This window comes from Aquarana catesbeiana, linkage group LG09 (assembly GCF_042186555.1).
Source record: "Aquarana catesbeiana isolate 2022-GZ linkage group LG09, ASM4218655v1, whole genome shotgun sequence".
Taxonomy (NCBI): Eukaryota; Metazoa; Chordata; class Amphibia; order Anura; family Ranidae; genus Aquarana; species Aquarana catesbeiana.
Window position 1 is genome coordinate 45001599 of NC_133332.1, and position 24846 is coordinate 45026444.

Below are 24846 nucleotides of genomic sequence, written 5' to 3' on the forward strand. Positions count from 1 at the left end.
ATGAGGACATACACAGCAACAACACAGTTGAGCTGCATTTTTACCACCCTCCGATCTTAAGCCGCAATGGCAGCAGATGGGTGTGTGCCTGTGCTGTGGCCACGAGGCTTTGCAAAGTGAAATTAGCCTCCTCGTCACCCCCTATACTGCAAAAATGATCTCCCCTACCTAGCAGAAAATTCTCCCCCCTTCTGTACTTTCAGAAAATATGTTCTTAGCCTGAAAAAAGAAAACAAATGCAGCCACCTCATCTCAATACTGGTAAGCTGCAATGTGTTACATACAGGCAGTCCCTGGGTTACAAACAAGATAGGTTCTCTAGGTTTGTTCCTAAATTTGTAAGTAAGTTGGAACAGGTACATTTTTTAAGTGCAACTCCAGCCAAAAAAAGTTTTTTTTTTGGATAGCATAGGGAAGGGTTATCACCCCTGTAAGGTTTGTTTTGCTCTCTGTGCCCCTGTGCAGAAGATTTCACCTCACTTTCTGTCCCAATGATAATTGGATTTTGAAAATTTTGGGTTCTTGTGGAAAGAAGGATTGGTGATAAAGCTTCGGTGGAGACACCATTTTCTCAAAATAACGCCCCGTATGCCCCGTACACACGATCGGATTTTCCGACAACAAATGTTCAATGGGAGCTTGTTGTCGGAAATTCCAACCGTGTGTAGGCTTCATCGGACATTTTTTGTCGGAAAACAAAATTTGAGATTTGGATCTCAAATTTTCTGACAGCAAAATCCGTTGTCGTAAATTCCGAGCATGTGTACACAATTCCGACGCACAAAATTCCACGCATGCTCGGAATCAAGCAGAAGAGCCGCACTGGCTATAGAACTTCATTTTTCTCGGCTCGTCGTATGCGTTGTACCTCACCGCGTTCTTGACGCTCAAAATTTCCGACAAGATTTGTGTGACCGTGTGTATGCAAGACAAATTTGAGCCAACATCCATCGGAAAAAATCCATGGATTTTGTTGTTGGAATGTCCGATCAATGTCCGATCGTGTGTACGGGGCATTAGGGTCCTTTGACACGGGCAATCAGCTGATCCCCGCTGAGCAGGCGATGACAAGTCTGTCTCTACTCACTGAGCTGAGAGGGACCTGTCAGAGCCCCGCTCTCCTCTATGGGGAGATGGGATGAGATGGGATGAAAATGGATCTCCTGTCTGTTTTCATCCGATCCCATCCGATCCTCCAGATGGACGGAAAATAGGACCACCATCGGTTCGGATTTCACAGACAGGATCAGATAGCAGCAGGTGTCAGTGGACATGTCGCCGCTGACATCCGGTGCTCCATAGGAGTGAATGGAGGGTCCAATCAGGTCCGCCTGAAAAACTGACAGGCAGACCTGATCAGACAGCCCGTGTGAAAGGGGCCTAATAGGAGTGAATTTTGCTTCCAAGGGGCAGATTTGCTCTCACTTCCTGCTGTCTCCAGGGCCGGTGCTACCACTAGGCAAACTAGGCAGCTGCCTAGGGGCACCCGGCCACTGGTGTTCCTACTCTCTTCTCTCTGCAGCAAGCAACTAAGTTCCAGCATCAGCAGGCAGCCGCCGCTCCGTTCGAACATAGTGTCAGAGCCGCAGCGGCGGTGCGGGACTGTGTCTGTGTCCTGACTCCCGAATGAATGGAAGCAAGCAAACATTTATTGACGGGCACTGGTGAGGCTGCATTTGATGGGCACTGGTGAGGCTGCATTTGATGGGCGCTGGTGAGGCTGCATTTGATGGGCGCTGGTGAGGCTGCATTTGATGGGCGCAGGTGAGGCTGCATTTGATGGGCGCTGGTGAGACTGCATTTGATGGGTGCTGGTGAGGCTGCATTTGATGGGCGCAGGTGAGACTGCATTTGATGGGAGCTGGTGAGGCTGCATTTGATGGGAGCTGGTGAGGCTGCATTTGATGGGCACAGGTGAGGCTGCATTTGATGGGCACTGGTGAGGCTGCATTTGATGGGCGCTGGTGAGGCTGCATTTGATGGGTGCTGGTGAGACTGCATTTGATGGGGTGCTGGTGAGGCTGCATTTGATGGGCACAGGTGAGGCTGCATTTGATGGGCGCTGGTGAGGCTGCATTTGATGGGCGCTGGTGAGGCTGCATTTGATGGGCGCTGGTGAGGCTGCATTTGATAGGGCGCAGGTGAGGCTGCATTTGATGGGCGCTGGTGGGCTGCATTTGATGGGCACTTAATTAAAAAGGTGGGGTATACATGGGCAGGGAAAAGAGGGTGGAGTTCAGGGGTGGAGCCCGGGAGCAGCAAAATGAGGTTTCGCCTAGGGTGTCAGAAATCCCTGTACCAGCCCTGGTTGTCTCTCTTCATTGTGAGTCATATGTAAGTCAGATGTTTGTAACCAGGGCTGATGCAAGGATTTTTGACATCCTAGGCGAAACCTAATTGTGCCACCCCCCCCCCCCCCCTTTAACTCCACCCTGACTCCATCCCCTTTGCCCTGCCCATGTACACCCCACCTTTTTAATGAAGCGCCCATCAAATGCAACCTAACCGTGCCCAACAATAAAAGTTTGCTTGCTTCCACTCATTCAGGAGTCGGGACACAGACACAGTCCTCCGCCACTGCTGCGCCTTTAACACTATGTGCAAACGGAGCGTCAGCTGCCTGCTGATGCTGAGACTTAGTTGCTTGCTGCAGAGAGAAGAGAGTAGGAACACCAGTGGCCGGGCGTCCTAGGTAGCAGTGCGCCCTAGGCGGATGCCTAGTTTGTCTAGTGATAGCCCCGGCTAACTGATTCTTCATCAGTTTAGGGCAATATGTATTCTGCTACATATTAATGGTAAAAAAAATCGCAATAAGTGTATATTGATTGGTTTGCGCAAAAGTTATATCGTCTACAAAATAGAGGATAAATTTATGGCATTTTTATTATTATTTTTTTTTTTTTTTACTAGTAATGGTGGTGATTAGCGATTTTTAGCGGGGCTGCGACATTGCGGCAGACAGATCGGACACTTTTGACACTTTTTTAGGACCAGTGACATATATACAGCGATCAGTGCTATAAAAATGTACTGATTACTGTATAAATGACACTGGTAGGGAAGAGCTTAACACTAGGGGGCGATCAAGGGGTTAAATGTTCCCTAGGGAGGTGTTTCTAACTGTGGGGGGGGGGGGGAGTGGACTGACAGGGAGTACAGAGAGATCGCTGTTCCTGATCACTAGGAACAGGTGATCACACTTGAGTCCCCTGACAGAACGGGGAGCCCCATCTCTCTCCAGCTATGTCCACGACTGTCTTAGCCATCCTGGACTCTCCTCTTGATTGGCTGAGTATCAGCAGCGGTGCCATTGGCTCCCGCGGCTGTCAAAGCCAGTTAGCCAATCAGGGCAGAGAGGGGGCGGGGCCGGGTCGGGGCTCCGTGTCTGAATGGACCCAGGGAGCTGTGACTTGGCTCGGGTGCCCCCATAGCCAGCTGCTGGCTGTGGGGGCACTCAACAGGAGGGAGGAGCCAGAAGCAGCTAACATGGACCCGAGAAGAGGAGGATTGGGGCTGCTCTGTGCAAAACCAACTGTACAGAGGCGGGAATTATAACGTTTGTTATTTTTTTAAAGACTTTACAATCACTTTACCAGCTATTTTTAGGCAACAAATCAACATGAAAAAAGACATAGCTTGGATTACCAAGCATCAGGAGACATACATTTGAGAAGGTAGTTCAAATTGCAATGCCTCCAAATACAGATTAATGTAAAAAATGTTAGATTAAAAAATTGTTTTTTGCAAACGTAAAATAGCAAACATGTTGTAACGTAAGATGTTATATGGAAATGACCTTACACAACCCTTAATCACCGTACACCAAGGTGATGTGGAAGGATTGTGATGAACTACAATAATCCAATGACCAAATGTCCACATGTATAGAGTCCAATGGATGGAAAACTTTCTCTTCAATCTTCAACTGAAGCAGAAAACATGTGGTCAAAATGGACCAGAAATGCACTGATAAACATTAAAAATATTCAGATGAGAGGGTGGGTACTCTTACCGAACCAGGTGGAGGCACATACCGTATGGCAGTGCGCCTAATAGGCTTATAGTACTGGATCCCCGGTGATGAGGTGATGCCAGGCTAGATGGTAACACAAAGACTGCAACTCCAATCCACTCAAGGTTGGGTGATAGTTCCAAGACGTTGGTTCCAGAGCAATCAGCAGCCAAACCGATCCAAAAATGGTGGTAATCAGAGGGTAGTCATCGGTGCTCAAGAATAGGGGAAAAAAGAAAAAAGGAAGCTCCACATGACGCAGGTCAACCAATGTTAGTTTATTGGAGATAAAAATATCATATAATGAATTTTAGGATATGAGATAAAAATGATTACAAAAAATATTAAAAGCAATATGGGAAGCAGGAGGTGCTGGTCCGACGCGTTTCGACTAACTAGACCCCAGTTAAAGACTAGTTAGTCGAAACCCATCAGACCAGAATTGTGAAGTGGAAGGAAAATGATAAATGGTTTTCATTTTTTTTTTTTTTTTTTTTTTTACAAATATCTGAAAAGCGTGGGGTGCATTTATACTGAGTCAATACTTTGTAGAACCACCTTTCACTGCAATTACAGCTGCAAGTCTTTTTGGGGATGTCTCTAGAATCTTTGCACATCTAGAGAGGGAAATTTTTGCCCATTCTTCTTTGCAAAATAGCTCAATCTCTGTCAGATTGGATGGAGAGCGTCTGTGAACAGGGGAATTTTTGCCACAGGTTCTCAATTGGATTTAGGTCTGGACTTTGACTGGGCCATTCTAACACATGAATAGGCTTTGATCTAAACCATTCCATTGTAGCTCTGGCTGTATGTTTAGGGTCGTTGTCCTGCTGGAAGGTGAACCTCCACCCCAGTCTCAAGTCATTGGCAGACTCTAACAGGTTTTCTTCTAAGATTGCCCTGTATTTGGCTCCATCCATCTTCTCCTCAACTCTGATCAGCTTCCTTGTCCCTGTTGAAGAAAAGCATTCCCACAACATGTTGCTGCCACCACCATGTTTCACAGTGGGCAGTGGTGGTGCGTCCATAAGGGCGCACGGGCGCCACGCCCTCTCTCCAGCCACCCCCTCTATTACCAATAGATAGATTCATGCATTGCATCAATCTATCCATGGCCGCCGCTGCCACCCCCTATTCAGGTGCTCGGCCCCTTTTCAGGCACAGGGCGCCTGAATTACAGCGGCGAGGTGTTTTTTTAAGCACCTGATTAGAGCCATAGGCTCTAATGGGCATCAAAAAAGGTAAACAGCGAGCGCCATGCTTGACGCTTGCAGTTCACCCAGCTGTGTTGGAAAAGCGAATGAATATTCGCTTTCCTAACACTGAACCGCTTCTCCGCCAATCAAGTGCTCGGGTCTGTTACCTGTCACCTGATTGGCTGAAACAACAGGCACTGTGATTGGACGACTATCAGGCGTACAATCATAGGAGAGGACAGGAGAAGAAGACATCGAGGACATCGGGGAGCAGAGGAGCATGGAGGACACCGCCCGCCGCCGTCACCCGCTGCCCCACCGAGACAGGGTGAGTGCCGGGCAGACAGCGGGTGGGGGGGGGCACAGTGGCAGCATTCGATGGGCAGAGTGGGAGCATTTGTTGGCACAGTGGGAGCATTTAATGGGGCACAGTGGCAGCGTTCGCTGGGTATGGTGGCTGCATTTGATGGGCACAGTGGCAGCGTTTGATGGGTACAGTGACTGCATTTGATGGGCACAGTGGCAGTGTTTGATGGGTACAGTGGCTGCGTTTGATGGTGCAGTGGCTGCGTTTGATGGCCACAGTGGAAGCGTTTGATGGGCACAGTGATGGCGTTTGATGGCACAGTGGCTGCGATTGATGGTACAGTGAGGCTGCAATTGATGGGGGTTTTTTTTCAGAATTTTTCAGTTTGTTTGTGCCCCCCCAAAAATTTTGAGCACCATCCGCCACTGACGGTGGGGATGGTGTATTCAGGTTTACGTGCAGTGTTAGTTTTCCACCACACATAGCGTTTTGCTTTTAGGCCAAGAAGTTACATTTTGGTCTCATCTGACCAGAGCACCTTCTTCCACATGTTTGCTGTGTCCTCCACATGGCTTCTCACAAACTGCAAACGGGACTTCTTATGGCTTTCCTTCAACAATGTCTTTCTTCTTGCCACTCTTCCATAAAGGCCAGATTTGTGGAGAACACGACTAATAGTTGTCCTGTGGACAGATTCTCCCACCTGAGCTGTGGATCTCTGCAGCTCCTCCAGAGTTACCATGGGGCTCTTGGTTGCTTCTCTGATTAATGCTCTCCTTGCCCGGCCTGTCAGTTTAGGTGGACGGCCATGTCTTGGTAGGTTTGCAGTTGTGCCATACTCTTTCCATTTTCGGACGATGGATTGAACAGTGCTCCGTGAGATGTTCAAAGCTTGGGATATTTTTTTTATAACCTAACCCTACTTTAAACTTCTCCACAACTTTATCCCTGACCTGTCTGGTGTGTTCCCTGGCCTTCATGATGGTGTTTGTTCACGAATGGCCCTTACACACGATCCGAATATCGTACGAAAACTGTGGTCCGAGGAAGAATCGTACAATTTTCGGTTCGTGTGCTTTACTTTCGACAGCCAATCATGACAGTTCATCTGATATTACTCGATCGGACATGCACGAAAATTTTCCTTATGTACGATTTTCGTTTAGTCAGTATAGTTGTCATCCGAAAATACAATACAAATACATTACAACACATGACATCACTTCCGTTTTTTTTTTCTGTCGTACGAGAATTTTCGTGACTTTATTTACCTATTCAATTTCTACTTGCGAAAAAGGTCGTACGATCTGTCGTACGATATTCGGATCGTGTGTACGGGCCATAAGGCTCTGTAACAAACCTCTGAGGACTTCACAGAACAGCTGTATTTATACTGAGATTACATTACACACAGGTGGACTCTATTTACTAATTAGGTGACTTCTGAAGCAATTGGTTCCAGTAGATTTTAGTTAGGGGTATCAGAGTAAAGGGGGCTGAACACAAATGCACCCCACACTTTTCAGATATTTATTTGTAAAAAAATTGGGAAAACCATTTATGATTTTCCTTCCACTTCACAATTACGTGACACTTTGTGTTGGTCTATCACATAAAATCCCAATAAAATACATTTATGTTTTTAGTTGTAACATGACAAAATGTGGAAAATTTCAAGGAGTATAAATACTTTTTAAAGGGCACTGTAATAATTTTTTTTTCAAAGTGCCCCACCATCCATCTGCGCGCAGAGGCGAACGCATACGTAAGCCGCGCATGCATATGTAAATGTTATTCGTACCACACATGTGAGGTATCACTGTAAACATTAGAGGGAGAGCAATAATCCTCGTACTAGACCTCATCTGTAACTCTAAACTGGTAATCTGTAAAGGCGTTTAAAGTGTTGCCTATGGAGCTTTTTAAGTACCGTAGTTTGTCGCCACTCCATGACCGTGACATGTTAGGTATCTTTTTACTCAATGTAACATCACCTTTCACATTGCATTTGTTTCTCTTTTTTATTCATTCAACTGTATTTTTATCCCAAAAAATTGCATTTACAAAACTGCAGGGCAAATACCGTGTGACATAAAAAATTGCAACGATAATCATTTTATTCCCTAGGGTCTCTGCTAAAAACAAATGTATAATATTTGGGGGGGGGGGGGGGAGTTATAAGTAATTTTCAAGCAAAAAAAATAATAATACTGATTTAAACTTGTAAACAAAAAGTGCCAGAAAAAGCCTGGTCTTCAAGTGGTTTACTTGGAGGGAGAGGCTAAAGGGGAAGGATTTGTATAAAACATGCCAAACTCTAAATAATTGTTTTGTTCCACAGAGATCTATGGGGAAAAAATTTACAGTGACGGTATCTGGAAAAGGAACAGGTATTTTAACGGTGAGTATGGCAATAATATATATATATATACTATTATTCCTGACTATAGATTAAGTTTGGCTTGTGTGTGCCAAAGGGCCCATTTACTTCTTTGTGGTAAAAAAGTAAAAATACGTTATACGCCAATAATCGTATGTGACCCATATTATGTAACACAAAACAATGCAGTGTACTAACATGCAATGCCACCCCTTAAAGTTATTGTAAGGCTGGGTTCACACTAAGGCACGGAGCGGTTCACAGCAGAGGTCCGGGGCGTCCCTGTTCTCCATTTCAGGTCAGCAATAGTGTAAACCCAAGCCTTAATGATCACCTTGAAAAACAACCTATTCAGTTTAAAATAGAAATGAAAGGCAAAAGATTTGTGTATAGACATAAAAGAAATGTATACATACCCTTTTTCCTTTTTATATAAGTAATCACATTATCTCAAATCAAAAAAAAAAAAAATCAAATTCTCGGCTGCATAAGAGTTGGGGGAGGAGAAACAGCAGTACACTGATCTTCCCGGTGAATACCTGTGCAGGGGGAGCATGGCAGGACAAGTCTGCTCATTGGAGGAGAACAGGTTGAGTTCCCAGTACAGCTAGAGAACTGACCACGCTGTGCTCTCCTGCTAAGTGTGGTCAGTTTTTAATAGGAAAGCAGAGGGACTGGCAGGAACATCAGGAATTTCACATAAAGGTAGCAATACAAAGAGAACAGGATACATTCACATACAAGTACATGGTACAGCAGGCACATATCAGGAATATGAAGTGTTGGCTTTACACATTCCTTAAGGCAGTGGTCATCAACCCTGTCCTCAGGACCCACTAACAGGCCAGGTTTTATGTATTACCTTGGGGAGATGCAGACTAGAATACTGCAATCACTGAGCAGCAAATGATATCACCTGTGATGTATTTCAGTTATCCTGCAAACCTGGCCTGTTAGTGGGTCCTGAGGACAGGGTTGATGACCACTGATTTAAGGTAGTAGATTTACTCAGTCGGCTCCTAAAACGGTGCTAAAGGTAAAAAGTTTTTTACCTTAATGCATTCTATGCAATCTGGTACAAAAGCCTTTTGTATGCAGCCCCCCCCCCCCCCCCCTTATACTTACCTGAGCCTGTTCTTGATCCAGTATGTCCAAGAGTAGCAGCTCTCTCTCCGCTCCCTCTCTCCTCACTGGACATGGAGGCAGTAGAGGGAGCCACTGGCCAGTGAGCAGAGAGCGGGGGTGGGGCCAAGTCATGCTGTATGTGTCTATGGATACACACAGCATGGCTCAGGCTTGAGCCCGCACAAGTGCCTCAATAGCAAGCGGCTTGCTATGAGGGCGCTCAGCAGGGGGGAGGAGCCAGGAGCGCTGTCAGGGGACCCCAGAAGAGGAGGATTTGGGTTGGTTTTGCACAGAGCAGGTAAGTATACATGTTTGTTGTTAAAATATATGTACAGTGCCTTGTAAAAGTATTCACCCCCTTGCCATTTTTCGTGTTTTGTTGCCTCACAACCTGGAATTAACATGGATTGTTTGGGGATTTGCATCATTTAATTTACAAAACATGCCCACAACTTTGAAGATTTTTTTTTTTTTTTTATTGTGAAGCAAACAACAAATAGGACAAAATAAAAAAAAAAAAGTAAATGTGCATAACTATTCACCCCCTAAAGTCAATACTTTGTAGAGCCACCTTTTGCAGCTATCACAGCTCCTAGTCGCTTTGGATAAGTCTCTATGAGCTTGCCGCCACATCTTACCACTGGGATTTTTGCCCATTCCTCCTTGCAAAACTGCTCCAGCTCCTTCATGTTGGATAATTTGCGCTTGTGAACAGCAATCTTTAAGTCTGACCACAGATTTTCTTTTGGATTGAGGTTTGGGCTTTGACTAGGCCATTCCAACACATTTACATGTCTCCCTTTAAACCACTCAGGTGTTGCTTTAGCAGTGTGTTTGGGGTCATTGTCCTGCTGGAAGGTGAACCTCCGTCCTAGCCTCAAATCAAACACAGAGTGGTACAGGTTTTGCTCAAGAATATCCCTGTATTTAGCACCATCCATCTTTCCCTCAACTCTGACCAGTTTCCCAGTCCCGACTGCTGAAAAACATCCCTACACCATGATGCTGCCACCACCATGTTTCACTGTGGGGATGGTGTTCTTTAGGTGATGTGATGTGTTGGGTTTGCACCAGACGTAGCGTTTTCTTTGATGGCCAAAAAGTCAAATTTTAGGCTCATCAGACCAGAGCACCTTCCTCCATACATTTTGGGAGTCTCCCACATGCCTTTTCGCAAACTGAAAACGTGCCATTTTGTTTTTTGCTGAAAGTAATGGCTGTCTTCTGGCCACTCTGCCATAAAGCCCAATTCTATGGAGTGTACGGCTTATTGTCGTCCTATGTACAGATACTCCAGTCTCTGCTGTGGAACTCTGTAGCTCCTCCAGGGTTACCTTAGGTCTCTGTGCTGCCTCTCTGATTAATGCCCTCCTTGCCCGGTCCATGAGTTTTGGTGTGCGGCCGTCTCTTGGCAGGTTTGCTGTTGTACCATGTTCTTTCCATTTGGTTAGGATAGATTTGATGGTGCTCCTAGGGATCATCAAAGATTTGGATATTTTTTCATCACCTAACCCTGACTTGTACTTCTCAACAACATTGTCCCTTACTTGTTTGGAGAGTTCCTTGGTCTTCATGGCAGTGTTTGGTTAGTGGTGCCTCTTGCTTAGGTGTTGCAGCCTCTGGGGCCTTTCAAAAAGGTGTGTATATGTAATGACAGATCATGTGACACTTAGATTGCACACAGGTGGACATCATTTCACTACGTATGTGACTTCTGAAGGTAATTGGTTGCACCAGAGCTTTTTATGGGCTGCGCAACAAAGGGGGTGAATACATACGCACATGCCAATTATCAGTTTTTTATTTCTGAGAAATAGTTTTATGTATATATTTTTCTAATTTTACTTCACCAACTTAGACTATTGTGTTCTGATCAATCACATATAATTCAGATAAAAAAAAAACATTGAACTAAAGGCTGTAATATAACAAAATAGGTAAAAAGCCAAGGGAGGTGAATACTTTTGCAAGGCATTGTAGGTTTGCAATTACTTTTAGTTTTGAAGAGCTTTCTCTGGAGTAGTGGTTAGAAGTTGGCCCTTTCTTCTAGAAGGGACAGGTTGTGCAAGGAGGAAAGCAAGAAAAGCAGAACGTATACATTTTAGATTTACAACTCTTAGGCCTCTTTCACACGGGGCAGATCAGTCATGATCCGCCCCGTGAACACACGCTGGCTCAGCGGGGATCGCTCCGCCGATCCCCGCTGAGCAGGAAGATGACAGGTGCATCGCTGCACGCTGTGCAGCTACGGACCTGTCAGAGCGCCGCTCTCCCCTATGGGGGGATCGGATGATGACGGTCCGTAGTGTCCGTCGTCATCCGATCCGATCCGAAAACGGAGGGAAAAGTAGGTTTTTCCTCCGTTACACTTTTCGGATCGGAGCGGGGTCGGATGTCAGCGGACATGTCACCGCTGACATCCGACGCTCCATAGGGATGACTGTATGTCCGTTTTTCATCCGAAAACGGATGGATGAAAAACGGACATACGGATCATCCGTGTGAAAGAGGCCTTATGTTGCAAATTTCCAACGCATTTTTATCCAGGAGTTCAAAGGGCCTCCCTTCATCAGTGCTTATTACATTTGAACAAGGCCAGACCAGACCAAGAGAAACTCCAAAAATTGGAGAGATCCTGAAGGGTAATTAGTCCGGTTAGGCCAGAATCTAAAGCAGTCATCAAACTAATTACCCCTCAGGCTCCCCCCCAGTTCTATCATTCCGGTATAACCTCACTAAGTCCTGATGTGGGAGGGCCCCTTGAACCCCAAAATGTGTTGGATTTTTACAACATAGAAGTCATAAAAAAAGTGAATCTTGACCTTTCTGCTTTTGACCCTTTCCTTCTTGCACACCAATTTTATTCTGATGCAGACAGTACCAAGACCAACTTGTAAGCGAGTTGCAATTAAGCTAGTTAGGTGCTGCCTTAGACAGGAAGGTATGGGTTAATGTTTTTCCCGGTTCTTATACTTGGCGGGTTTCTTTGGGTCCGACCCAGTGGTCCTGTGTTATAAAAGAGGGATAGCGGTCTGGAGACAGAGAACATGGAGCCCAGAGACCTAGGGGAGAGAAAGCCTATCGCTAACTTCTGCTAATCTTCCGTGATGTAGGAAGTCATCGGGACCTGGGTTCCTCCCCAAAGACATCAGCCACTGGGGAATGCCACCGATAGACTCTTTTAGTACATGGATGCTGTCTTTGCAGGTATGCCAGGGCAGCACACAGCTTGAGATTAGGGAAGTAGGGACAAGAATTGTTTATTATATTAGGGACTTTGTATGATTGGAGGCTTTCTTAAGTAAAGCGTTGAAACTAGCCTTCTGCCTGATCTGAAGTTATTTAAAGGAATGCAATGCAAGTAACCATCACGTTTCTACAGCTTTGGGTCACTAACACGTTGGGGTATGAAGGAACAGCACTCGAGTCATCCTGGTGCAGTGCAGCAAATGGTTAACAGGGGTAACAGAAGTCTTCAATTCAGCTAAAGCAGCCTGTGGGTAGTGTGCATCTGTTATAGGTGGAGTACCCTCTAGTAGCAAGGGAGATGTTGTCGGCGCTCTCTCCGCCGTGGTCTGTCTCCCATAGCAACAGGAGTGGACTCGCCCCACAGGGGTCCCCATCCTGTATAGAGGTACCGAAGGTCAAGAGTTAAGTCTGGTGCATGTGTGGAGTCCGCACAGAGTGAATGGCGGGGCAAACTCCGCTACTGAGGAATAGTAGTGGAAACTGCTGGACAGGTTGATGTGGACAGAGCTCAGCGTGTCCCTCTTAAATGCAAGTTACTGGAAGGATGTACATTGTCATGGGGACCCGAGAGTTAACTGGAGAACAGTTATGGTGCAAGTGTACATGGTGGGAAAACAATTGGAATCGCGCTAGAGAGGACTTGTGTCCTGGTATATGGTCACCAATCCACAATAGACCTTAAACGTGTATGAATAGACAATATAGATGAAGTGAAACATAAACGATAACAAAGTAGTAGTCGATCGACTATAAATGGCTTAATATAATAATAAACTAAAGTCCATGTGCCAAAAATAAATCACCAATGTGATGTATAAATTCATGTCAAACGAAAAATCTTGCTGTGAAAGGAAAAGTGCTTGATCCACCACCACAGGTAAACAATGGCCGCTTACCAGAGACCCATGATCCCCCACTACAGAGGATCAATGAGAGCTGTTTAGAAGTAAGGCGTTCCGGATGACATCCGATGGACCGGGAGCCTTAGAGTGTAGTGGCACAACAAGGACTTTGGTATCGTGGTGGAGAGATTCAAGCTGACAGGGGCTGGGACACCAACTTTTAAACAGCCTAACATCCACAGGTGTCCACACAGCAACGCTCAGAATGAGACTGGGTCTCTGGTAAGCGGCCATTGTTTACCTGTGGTGGTGGATCAAGCACTTTTCCTTTCACAGCAAGATTTTTCGTTTGACATGAATTTATACATCACATTGGTGAATTATTTTTGACACATGGACTTTAGTTTATTATTATATTAAGCCATTTACTACTACTTTGTTATCATTTATGTTTCACTTCATTTATATTGTCTATTCATACACGTTTAAGGACTATTGTGGTCCTCTCTAGCGCGATTCCAACTGTTTTCCCATTTGTTTATACTGTGTTTATGTTACATAGTGGAATTGCAGCTTAATTTTTGTTTTTTGTACACCTTACCAAAGCGCAGTTTTTTTCCCCTTTTTTCCAAGTGTACATGGTGTACGTTCATCTTTAAAATTGGAGGCCAGCCTTTAAGTTGCTGTAAACCCTTACATATACCCAGTGAAGTGATTGACCTCAGGTGATACAGAGATGAAAGAAATCCCCCTACATAGGTTGTACCTGTTTATCTACAACTGATTTTCCATACATACATTCAAAGTGCAGAATTTACACAGGATCTCTCAGCTCTGAAAAACAGGGGGCGGAGAACTGAAGTCATATCAGTGAGGAGAGCTCTGAGAGTTGATTAGAGAGAATTGACCCCCCCCCCCCCCTTTTACAGAGGAACAGAGCTGAGGCTGTCAATTAGCTGGAGATCCCTCCCCTGTCACCATTTTTCTCTTGGTGTCAGGAAAACTTGTCAGAAGTGATTGATGCTGGTAGCAGAGGAATGAGACAGCAGACACTTATGCTGCGTACACACGGTCGGACTTTTCGTCTACAAAAGTCCAACGGACGCTGACGGACTAAAGCTGGCTGGTAATCCGATCGTGTGTGGGCTTCTCTGGACTTTCAACGGACTTTTTTAGCCTCAAATCCGACGGACTTTAGATTTGAAACATGCTTCAAATCTTTACGTCGTAACTATGACGGACCCCGAAATCCGCTCGTCTGTGTGCTAGTCCGACGGACAAAAACCCACGCTAGGGCAGCTATTGGCTACTGGCTATGAACTTCCTTATTTTAGTCTGGTGTACGTCATCACGTACGAATCCGTCGGACTTTTGTGTGGTCGTGTGTAGGCAAGTCCGTTCGTTAGAAAGTCTGCCACAAGTCCGCCGCAAGTCTGCCGGAAGTCTGTCGGACAGGCTGTCGGACTTTTGTAGACGAAAAGTCCGACCGTGTGTACGCGGCATTAGTGCTCTGGATTGAGACAAATACACACTATAGAGGTATATGCTTTGTCTATATTTCATGTCTGAGGATTACAACCGCTTTAAGCTTGTGTATTCCCCTGCCACAGCCCCACCCTTGTCCCAAGGCACTGGTAAAAATGGCTCTAAAGTAAAGATACCCCATGTGTAGTGGAGTGATCCTGTTCAAGGTGCCCAGAAGAACCCACCCCGGGGTAGGCCTCCTATGTGACCCACATTTGGCACCCAACAAGGAGGAGAACATGGAGTAGGTACCACCCGCCTACCCTTTAGGCTGGGTTGACACTGGAGAACGCAGCGTCTCACAGCAGGAGTCCGGTGCGTTTCCATTCACTGTTTCAGGTCTGATTTCAGCCCAAATTTTTGGCTGAATTCGGACCTGAAACAGACCAAAAGATGCACAAGGCTTCTGTGCTATTCGCACCGGAGCCGCAGTGGTGATGAGTGAACCGGCTCCATAGAGAGCCGGTCGCAATCTCCTGCTATGCGAATTGGATGCTGGGAAGCCCACATCCAATTCACAATAGTGTGAACCCCGCCTCAAAATTTAATGTCATCAACTCTGCAAAAAAAAAGTAAACTTTGTAAAAATGGACTGTGGAAAGAAAGTTGTGGCACTTTGCCAGTTCTGTTGCTGCTGTTCGGGGTGCAGAGCATTGCGCTCCGTGCCCACTCGGTTGTGTGACAATAGCGAATGAATATTCACAATTGTCACACTGATCCTCCTCCCGGCCAATCAGGAAGCGGACCTGAGACCTGTCACCTGATTGGCTAAAAGGACAGGCGATCCTAATGGGCGCCTAGGAGGAGGGAGGAGATGCACAGCGGTAGCCGCCATAATGCAGAGGAGGAGGAGACGTGATGGAAGCCGCCGCCCATAGGAGCGCTGCCCGCCTGCGACCTAGATGGGGTAACTGCGGGGCTGGATGACTGATCACCCACAAGGGGGGGTGCAGGCGACCCGACCAACCGACAGCGTGGGGGTGTTTTCGACCCCCCCCCCCCAAAAAAAAAAACACCAGCCGCCACTGGGAGGAATGCTCCTTACACTTGTGGGTATTTGGGAGTATCCTCTTTTACAAATAGCTAAAAAAAGATTGCTGGTGTCAGTGATTACTAATCTGAGGGGTAGAAGTTGGTCATTGCTCAAGAAACCCCTAACAAGCTCTGGAGGAACCCTAGTTGGGAAAGACTGGTCTATAATGTGATCCCCAGCTCCTAAAAACAACACTTCACCTACATCTGTCACAGAGTTTTTTATGTTTTTTTTTTTTTTTAAGATGCAGACACTTACCCCTACTATACTCTTACTTCCAGGTTCTCAAGAGGTATAACATCATGCAAGTGGAGGACAATGACTGCTCGCAGCTTGGGCTGGAGGTAGAGATTATTGGAGATGATGTTGCAGGTAAGTAGTACATTTATTCTTTATACCTCAAGTTCCCCATATGATCTATGAGGCTGGCTTCACACTAGTGTGAATTGGATGTACAGCTTGTATACAGCTTCCAGGTACTATGCAAAAATGAACCCCTTCCTGTCGAGGGTACGCACATATGCAACCTCAAGGAAGTAGGTCTTAATTTGTGGGGCCGCATATACAGTTGTGCTCAAAAGTTTACATACCCTGGCAGAATGTATTGTTTCTTGGCCATTTTTCAGAGAATATGAATGATAACACAAAAACTTTTCTATCACTCATGATTCGTGTTTGGCTGAAGCCATTTATTATTAATCAACTGTGTTTACTCTTTTTAAATAATAATCACAACAGAAACTACCCAAATGACCCTAATCAAAAGTTTACATACCCCAGTTCTTAATACCGTGTATTGCCCCCTTTAACATCAATAACAGCTTGAAGTCTTTTGTGGTATTTGTGGATGAGGCTCTTTATCTTCTCTGGTGGTAAAGCTGCCCATTCCTCTTGGCAAAAATCCTCCAGTTCCTGTAAATTCTTGGGCTGTCTTGTATGAACTGCACGTTTGATATCTCCCCCGAGGGGCTCAATGATATTGAGGTCAGGAGACTGAGATGACCACTCCAGAACCTTCACTTTATTCTGCTGTAGCCAATGACAGGTCGACTTGGCCTTGTGTTTTGGATCATTGTCATGTTGGAATGTCCAAGTACGTCCCATGCGCAGCTTCCTGGCTGATGAATGGAAATGTTCCTCCAGTATTTTTTGATAACATACTGCATTTATCTTGCCATCAAATTTCCTGTGACTTTGTAGCTCACACATCCCCAATACATCAGCAATCCACCTCCATGTTTCACAGTAGGAATGGTGTACCTTTCATCATAGGCCTTGTTGACTCCTCTCCAAGTGTAGTGTTTATGGTTGTGGCCAAAAAGCTAAATTTTGGTCTCATCACTCCAAATGACTTTGTGCCAGAAGGTTTGAGGCTTGTCTCTGTGCTGTTTGGCGTATTGTAAGTGGGATACTTTGTGGCATTTGCTTAGTAATGGCTTTCTTCTGGCGACTTGATCATGCAGCCCATCTTTCTTCAAGTGCCTCCTTATTGTGCATCTTGAAACAGCCACACCACATTTTCAGAGAGTCCTGTATTTCACCTGAAGTTATTTTTCTTTGCATCCCGAACAATTTTCCTGGCAGTTGTGGCTGAAATTTTAGTTGGTCTACCTGACCGTGGTTTGTTTTCAACAGAACCCCTCATTTTCCACTTCTTGATTAGAGTTTGAACACTGTTGATTGGCATTCTCAATTCCTTGGATATCTTTTTATATCCCTTTCCTGTTTTATACAATTCAACTACCTTTTCCCACAGATCCTTTGACAATTCTTTTGCTTTCCCCATGACTCAGAATCCAGAAATGTCAATGCAGCACTGGATGAAAGATGCAAGGGTCTGTCAGGAGTCCAGAAACTCATTGACCTTTTATACACACACACTAATTACAAGTAAACAGATCACAGGTGAGGATGGTTACCTTTAATAGCCATTCAAACCCCTTTGTGTCAACTTGTGTGCATGTTATCAGGCCAAAATCACCAGGGTATGTAAACTTTTGATCAGGGTCATTTGGGTAATTTCTGTTGTGATTATGATTTAAAAAGAGTAAACACAGTTGATTGATAATAAATGGCTTCAGCCAAACACTAACCATGAGTGAAAGAAATGTTTTTGTGTTATTATTCATATTCTCTGAAAAATGGCCAAGAAATCATAAATTCTGCCAGGGTATGTAAACTTATGAGCACAACTGTATACTCTACTGTGTTTGTGGTGAGAGCGTGCTGCACAGTGCACTCCCAGCACAGAGATCTAGCTGTCATGGACAGCATTGGGTCTCGTATTAACAATGGGGAACTGGTTCCGAATCACCTGATTGCTGCGATAGCCAGTGATTAGCTATCACAGTGATCAGTCACTGTGTTTCTCCTCTTCAGTGGAAAAAATATATATATCCTTTTCTCCTTACCAGAGGAGAAAATTATAAAGTGTGTGAAAAAAAAAAAAAAGGTCTAGGTCAGGGTCAGGACTCTATTTACTAATTAGATGACTTCTTAAGGCAATTGGTTCCACTAGATTTTAGTTAGAGGTATCAGAGTATCAGAGTAAAGGGGGCTGAATACAAATGCACGCCACACTTTTCAGATATTTATTTGTAAACAATTTTGAAAACCATTTATAATTGTCCTTCAACTTCACAATTATGTGTCACTTTGTGTTGGTCTATTACATAAAATCCCAATAAAATACATTTATGTTTTTGGTTGTAACATGACAAAATGTGGAAAATTTCAAGGGTTGTGAATACTTTTTCGAGGCACTGTATTTTGCAGTAAATTCACATACAGTCTTTTTGAAGAATTCCCAATTCTGTTCTGTGTTCATCTATGCCAATATTCCCTCCCAGTCTAATGCCCCGTACACACGGTCGGATTTTCCGACGGAAAATGTGTGATAGGACCTTGTTGTCGGAAATTCCGACCGTGTGTAGGCTCCATCACACATTTTTCATCGGATTTTCCGACACACAAAGTTTGAGAGCAGGCTATAAAATTTTCCGACAACAAAATCCGTTGTCGGAAATTCCGATCGCGTGTACACAAAACCGACGGACAAAGTGCCACGCATGCTCAGAATAAATAAAGAGATGAAAGCTATTGGCTACTGCCCCGTTTATAGTCCCGACGTACGTGTTTTACGTCACCGCGTTCAGAACGATCAGATTTTCCGACAACTTTGTGTGACCGTGTGTATGCAAGACAAGTTTGAGCCAACATCCGTCGGAAAAAATCCATGGATTTTGTTGTCGGAATGTCGGATCAATGTCCGACCGTGTGTACGGGGCATTAGTCTTGGGAAATTTGCTCTCTTAAAGTTAAGTGTTTTAATATTTCCTGTATGTGTTTGTTGCTTACAGCTAATATTGAATGAAATCATGTTATGATCACTGCTACCCAGATGTTTTTAATATAAACATTAGTAATAAGCTCTGCATGGTTTGAGATTACCAGGTCCAGCAGAGTATCATTCCTAGTCGGGGCCTCAATAAACTGGACCATAAAATTGTCCTGTAATAGGTTTATCAATTCTTGACCTTTAACTGCCCCAGCAGTGTCATTACTCCAGTCAATTTCTGGGTGGTTAAAATCCCCTATTATTATCACTGTCCCGGCCCTTGCAGCCCTTTCCATTTGTGCGAGGAGCTGAGTCTCCACCTCCTCATGAACACTGGGAGGTCTATAACAAACTCCAATGATAACCTTTGTAGTACGCATACTCATGTACAGTTCCACCCATAATGCTTCAGACTCATCACACTCTCCATCAACTAGGTCCTCATTCACACTCGCTTTGAGATCAAGTCAAAGTCTGGGGGAGGGACAGGATCTGTATGTGGTCTGCATCAGACTGCATTTCCTGCTATTTTTTTTTTGACTAGAGTGTTCCTTTATGTATAGCATGCACCTCTTCTATTCCTTACCCCATTTATCAATTCCCAACCATTCTTGGTCATAAAATGCACGCCTGCCTAGCACAGTAGAAATATTCAGCAGAGACCCAGTACTTACAACACAAGGGTGATCCTAAATCTCATCTCTCTTTCTCCTACCTCTCTGTTTCAAACCTTTTTCAGAGCAATCGGACTACAATTATGAATATGAAGAAGAAGAAGAAGAAGATACGATGGCTGATGAACCCCTGGAGAACATTCACTGGCATGACCTGCGCAGCAGAGCAAGAAGAGATGTCTCTCAGCTCAAGGAGAAGCAAGTGAAAGTGGTCTACTCAGTAGGGTTGTGGTAAGGGCAATGACACTGTTACAGGATGGAATACTAAAGGGAAACTATAAGTCTAGGTTCACATTGATGTGATTTGGCATGCGATTTGACATGTCAAATTGCATGCCAAATCTGCGGCTATTGCCGGAAATGGCACCGTCCGAGTCGGTGCAACACCGACTTTGCGGCGCCGCACCAGTTCCCAAAAGTAGTTTCTGTACTACTTTTGGTGACTTCGGGGTGCGATTTGTATAGATATCTGTGTAGGAACCAGTCTCTTAAATCGCTCCCGAAGTTGGACTGACATGCAGGTATGAAATTGGATTCTCGCAGGATTTCAATCCTGCTGTCAGTGTGAACCTAGGCTAACAGTTTTAGATAATTTTTTTTCTATTTATTTAGAAATGTATGCATTTTTAATACCAATGTTTTATATCTGTTTTCACTATGTATATTACAAATAGAGTCTTTGTTTTACAAGTAAATTTTTAATACATTACAAGGGGATCCTGGAGCACTATAGGTTATCTAGGGCATTGTTTCTCAACCTTTTACGGTGAAGTACCCCTGCAGGTCTAAAATATTTTTCAAAGTACCCCTGTCTCAAGAAAGTAATTTCTGTTGTTTGGGTGTCATAGTTTCTGTGTGTATGTAATGTCAGTATGTGTTTGTGAAGGTTTTTGTTCATTTGCCATATCATTGTATGTGTGCATGCTGCAATGACAGATACACACACACACACACATACACCAGTGCCCATCAGCACAGCCTCACCAATGCAGCCTCACCAGTGCTCATCAATGCAGCCTTACCTGTTCCCATCAATGCAGCCTGATCCGTGCCCATCAGCTCAGCCTTACCTGTGCCCATCAGCGCAACCTCGCCAATGCTCATCAATGCAGCCTTGCCAGTCACCAGTGCCCATCAATGCAACCTCGGCAGTGCCTATCGTGCAGCCTTGCTAGTCACCAGTACCCATTAGTGCAGCCTTGCCAGTGCCCATCAATGCAGCCTTGCCAGTCATCAGTGCCCATCACCGCAGCCTTGGCAGTGCCCATCAGTGCAGCTTTGCCAGTCACCTGTGCCCATTAGTGCAGCCTTACCTGTGCCCATCAGCGCAACCTCCCTAGTGGCCATCAATGCAGCCTTGCCAGTCACCAGGGCCCATCAACGCAGCCTCCGCAGTGCCCATCAGTGCAGCCTTGCCAGTCACCGGTGCCCATTAGTGCAGCCTTGCGAGTGCCTATCAGCACAGCCTCGCCAGTCGTCTTGCCCATCAGCATCACCATAGGGAGAGGAGAGCCGCCACCCGCTGGTTTACACTGAGTGCAGATCTTCTGCTGCAGTGTCCACTAAGTCCCGCCTCCTGGACCCCCGGCCCCTATGATGGACGTCTTGCGTCCCGGTATTGGACCAGTGTGATGTCCATCATAGGAGCCGGAGGCGGCACTTCTATTTCACTGGGCTGCGCCGGTGTTCTGCCAAGGGCGAGTTGGCGTTCTTGGCAGAACACACCGGGTAGTCAGCCGCTCTCTCCTAAGGCCGCTGGTGGCGCCGGTTCTGGGCGGCATACCCCCTTGATGCATGTACCCCCAGGGGTACGCGTACCATGGGTTGAGAACCAATGATCTAGGGAGACAGAACTGCAGAAGTTGATTAAAACCTCTGACAGTGCTGTACCTGGGGTGGGGGAGGATTCATTGGTCTGACTCACTGCATTTGTTTGTGTGTGTGTGTGTGTGTGTGTTTGCATGCATGTGTACATTTCAACTTGTGTTCTGTAAACATTAGACTTTTTACAATTGAATTTAAGAAAATACTGCAAAACATGTGAAAGGGAACTCAGAGCTCCATCTGCTGGCTGGATATGATAACAATCCATTCTGCAATGAATTTAATGAACTGGGAGCACATACATATGAAAAATATTGCAGAAAGGTATTTTGGAACTCTCTAAAACCCCCTAAATCCTTGTAGTAAAATCTAACATTACATCCATCTCCCACTCCGTGGATGATTAGTTAACCAGGGACTTATCCTCCCCTCTTGTGGGGAACAATTTTTCAAACAGATCTTCAGAGCACACAAGTGCAGACAAACCAATTCCTAACAGAGTCCAGGTTTCAGACAGGTAGACAGAGCACAGGCTGAGCATTAACAGACGAAGGCTCAGGATAAGCACAGACAAGCTGAGTACAATCAAACTCCAATCCATCACATTAGTAATCCAGCACATGAACAGTTTAACAGAAACCAGAGTCAGAAATGCCATGCTGGGCAATAACGGAAAGACAAACCTGGTAGTTGGGCAAAAGCTAATTACTCAGCAGTCTATTTAAACACTCTTGATTAGAGTAGGTGTGAACTACAGTGTTATACAAGCTGCAATACTGAGGGACAACTTGAAGGTTGTACAGACTCAATTCTGATCTTATCTATCCATTCACAATAAAAAAAAGTTTTGGCTGGAGTTGGGTTTTACATAGAAACAAACCTCAATGCATCGCTGTTTCCCTCTCCTTATGTTTCCTCTTTTTCAGGAGAAAAAACAAGGATCGTGCCACTGGAATGGCTATTGTTGACATCACCATGCTAAGTGGCTTTGAACCCAGCATACAGGATCTGAACAAGGTATGCAGTACCAAATCTAACCATGACTATTGAACACGTCGGAGTGGATCCCTCCACCAAGCCAAAGGAAAACTTTATCCTCAGTTGGTAACCCCAAGGGCCCCAAAGCAATCTTTGTGGCTTTTGTGATTGCCCTTACAAAACAGAAATTTTGTTAAAAATATTCTATTTAATGTAAACAAAAAAATGGACTGTATATATGATTACAAGTCATTGCTACATCTCCAGAGATTCTATTATACACTTCAAATAATAGCAAAGGGAACACATTTTATGTACAGCTTTGATAAACCATACAGCAGGTATTCGGTTTGCCGGATAAGGTCCATAACTTCAGTATACAGTCCACCTAGGAAAACAGTGAGAAGAGCGGATTCTACTGCAGACTGTACAGATTAGATTCTTCCTGGTGCAGCTACATCTCCTCTCGTTCCTTGTGTTCACTGTTCAGTGGAGAGGGGAGGGGCCAGTTCATTGGCTGCACGGACCGGCCCCTCCCATCTACACTGAACACAAGGAACGAGAGGAGATGTAGCTGAACACAAGGGGAAAGAGCTCTCGCAGTAGTGCCGGCGGCCATTTTGTTGAAGCCAGGAGCCAGAACTGCTGCAGAGCCAAACGTTCCAGTTTTTTCCATGGACAAAAGGCAAAATCCTGAATCGAGACGGCCTCCGATCGGGACAAGGGTCCCAAAATCGGGACTGTTGACAACTATGCATCCAGGAAGCTATTATCTCCAGAAGATAGGTCAGCAGTTGTGGCCTGTTTCCATTATGACAACTTTCCTTTAACACATGACTGCTGAGGCGCAATGGGCCCGGTACGAATTAAATGTAACATATATATATATATATACAACATATGTATAGAAACCTTCACCCTTGCCCCTTCACCCCATTAAATCAACACACTTATAACCATTAGGTTGGAAAGGGCAAGGCCACAGCTTGATTAAAAATCCAACACATAACATGTTAACACTTTAAACCAGTGCCAGTCACAATTGTACTGTGAGCACACGATTCCAAAGGAGGGGGCCTGTCCTTACCATAAGTGCTGGACAGACCGCCTACTTCTGATTTCCATCAAGGGCTTAGCCACTTTTACGCTGGCAAGGTCAAGAAATCGCAGCAAGCTGTGACATACCATAGAAAAAAGGGGTGGGAGGGTGGGCAGCTCTTCCAACCACGTTCTTTGAAAGACCCAGAATTCCCTGGGAACAAAACTTTTCTGAGCTCAGGCCCAGCCCATCCCCCATAACCACCAATCCCTGGTGACCACTCAGCCACCTTGTCCTGTCTCTGGCCATGCTCCCATCAGTCAAGGCTCTCTTTCCCTGGGGGGTCAAGAGGCACTCATCGCCAGGCATTCCAACTGTGCCAACTGTGAAGAGGTGTCCACCAGACGTCTGTTGATTACCACTGGTGCAGACCCTCTGCCATCATGTAGTTGGTTTGCTAACTCCTGCACAATCACATCACCAATTTAGTATTTCCTGCACATCCTTTGGTATCCTGTACCATCACACCACCGATTTGGTATACCCTGCACCATCACAATGCAGATTTGATATCCCCGCATTTCCTGCCATGCCCTGCCAAAACGTTAACATTGATTAAATTACATTGGAAAATTCCTCCTGTTGTAAGTCCCGTTGAGTGCATCTTCTACCTGATTCATATCATGTACTTTTTCATGGATTGCACCAGACAGTCTAATATCCCTACAAGTGTGTGCAGTGGCCCACCTCTACACTCCCTTCACATCCCTTGGTATCCTGTACCATCACACTGCCGATTTGATATCCCCCGCACCATCACACCACTGATTTGGTATTCCATGGACATTCCCTAGTATCCTGTCGGATCAGACAACCAATTTAGTATATGCCCACACATCCTTTGGTATCCTGTACCATCACACTACTGATTTGGTATCCCTTAAACCATCACATCACTGATTTGATATCCCCTGCACATCCTTTGGTATCCTATACCATAACAGCATCAATTTTATATCCTCGGCACATCCTTTACTATCCTGTACCATCACACTGCTGATTTATTATCCTCTGCACCATCACACCATTGTTCTGGTATTCCATGCACATCTTTTAGTATCCTGTACCATCACACCACTGATTTGAGATCCCCTGTACCATCACACCACCAGTTTAGTATTCCCTCCACCACCGATTTGATATCTCCTGCACATCCTTTGGCATCCTGTAGCATAACTCTGCCAATTTGGTAAACCCGGCACATCCTTTAGTAGACTGTACATATCCCCTGCACCATCACACCACTGATTTTGTATCTCCTGCACC

At 45.2% G+C, this 24846-nt stretch overlaps 1 protein-coding gene across 1 annotated transcript in view; it reads left to right on the forward strand.

Moving 5' to 3' along the window:
* Nucleotides 1-24846, forward strand: part of LOC141107567 (complement C4-B-like) — a 179969-nt gene that overhangs the window by 119795 nt on the left and 35328 nt on the right. Inside the window, exons 33-36 of the mRNA XM_073598404.1 lie at nt 7857-7916; nt 15950-16040; nt 19745-19910; nt 22430-22520. Coding sequence (XP_073454505.1) covers nt 7857-7916; nt 15950-16040; nt 19745-19910; nt 22430-22520 — 408 coding nt within the window. The remainder of the gene's footprint in view (nt 1-7856; nt 7917-15949; nt 16041-19744; nt 19911-22429; nt 22521-24846) is intronic.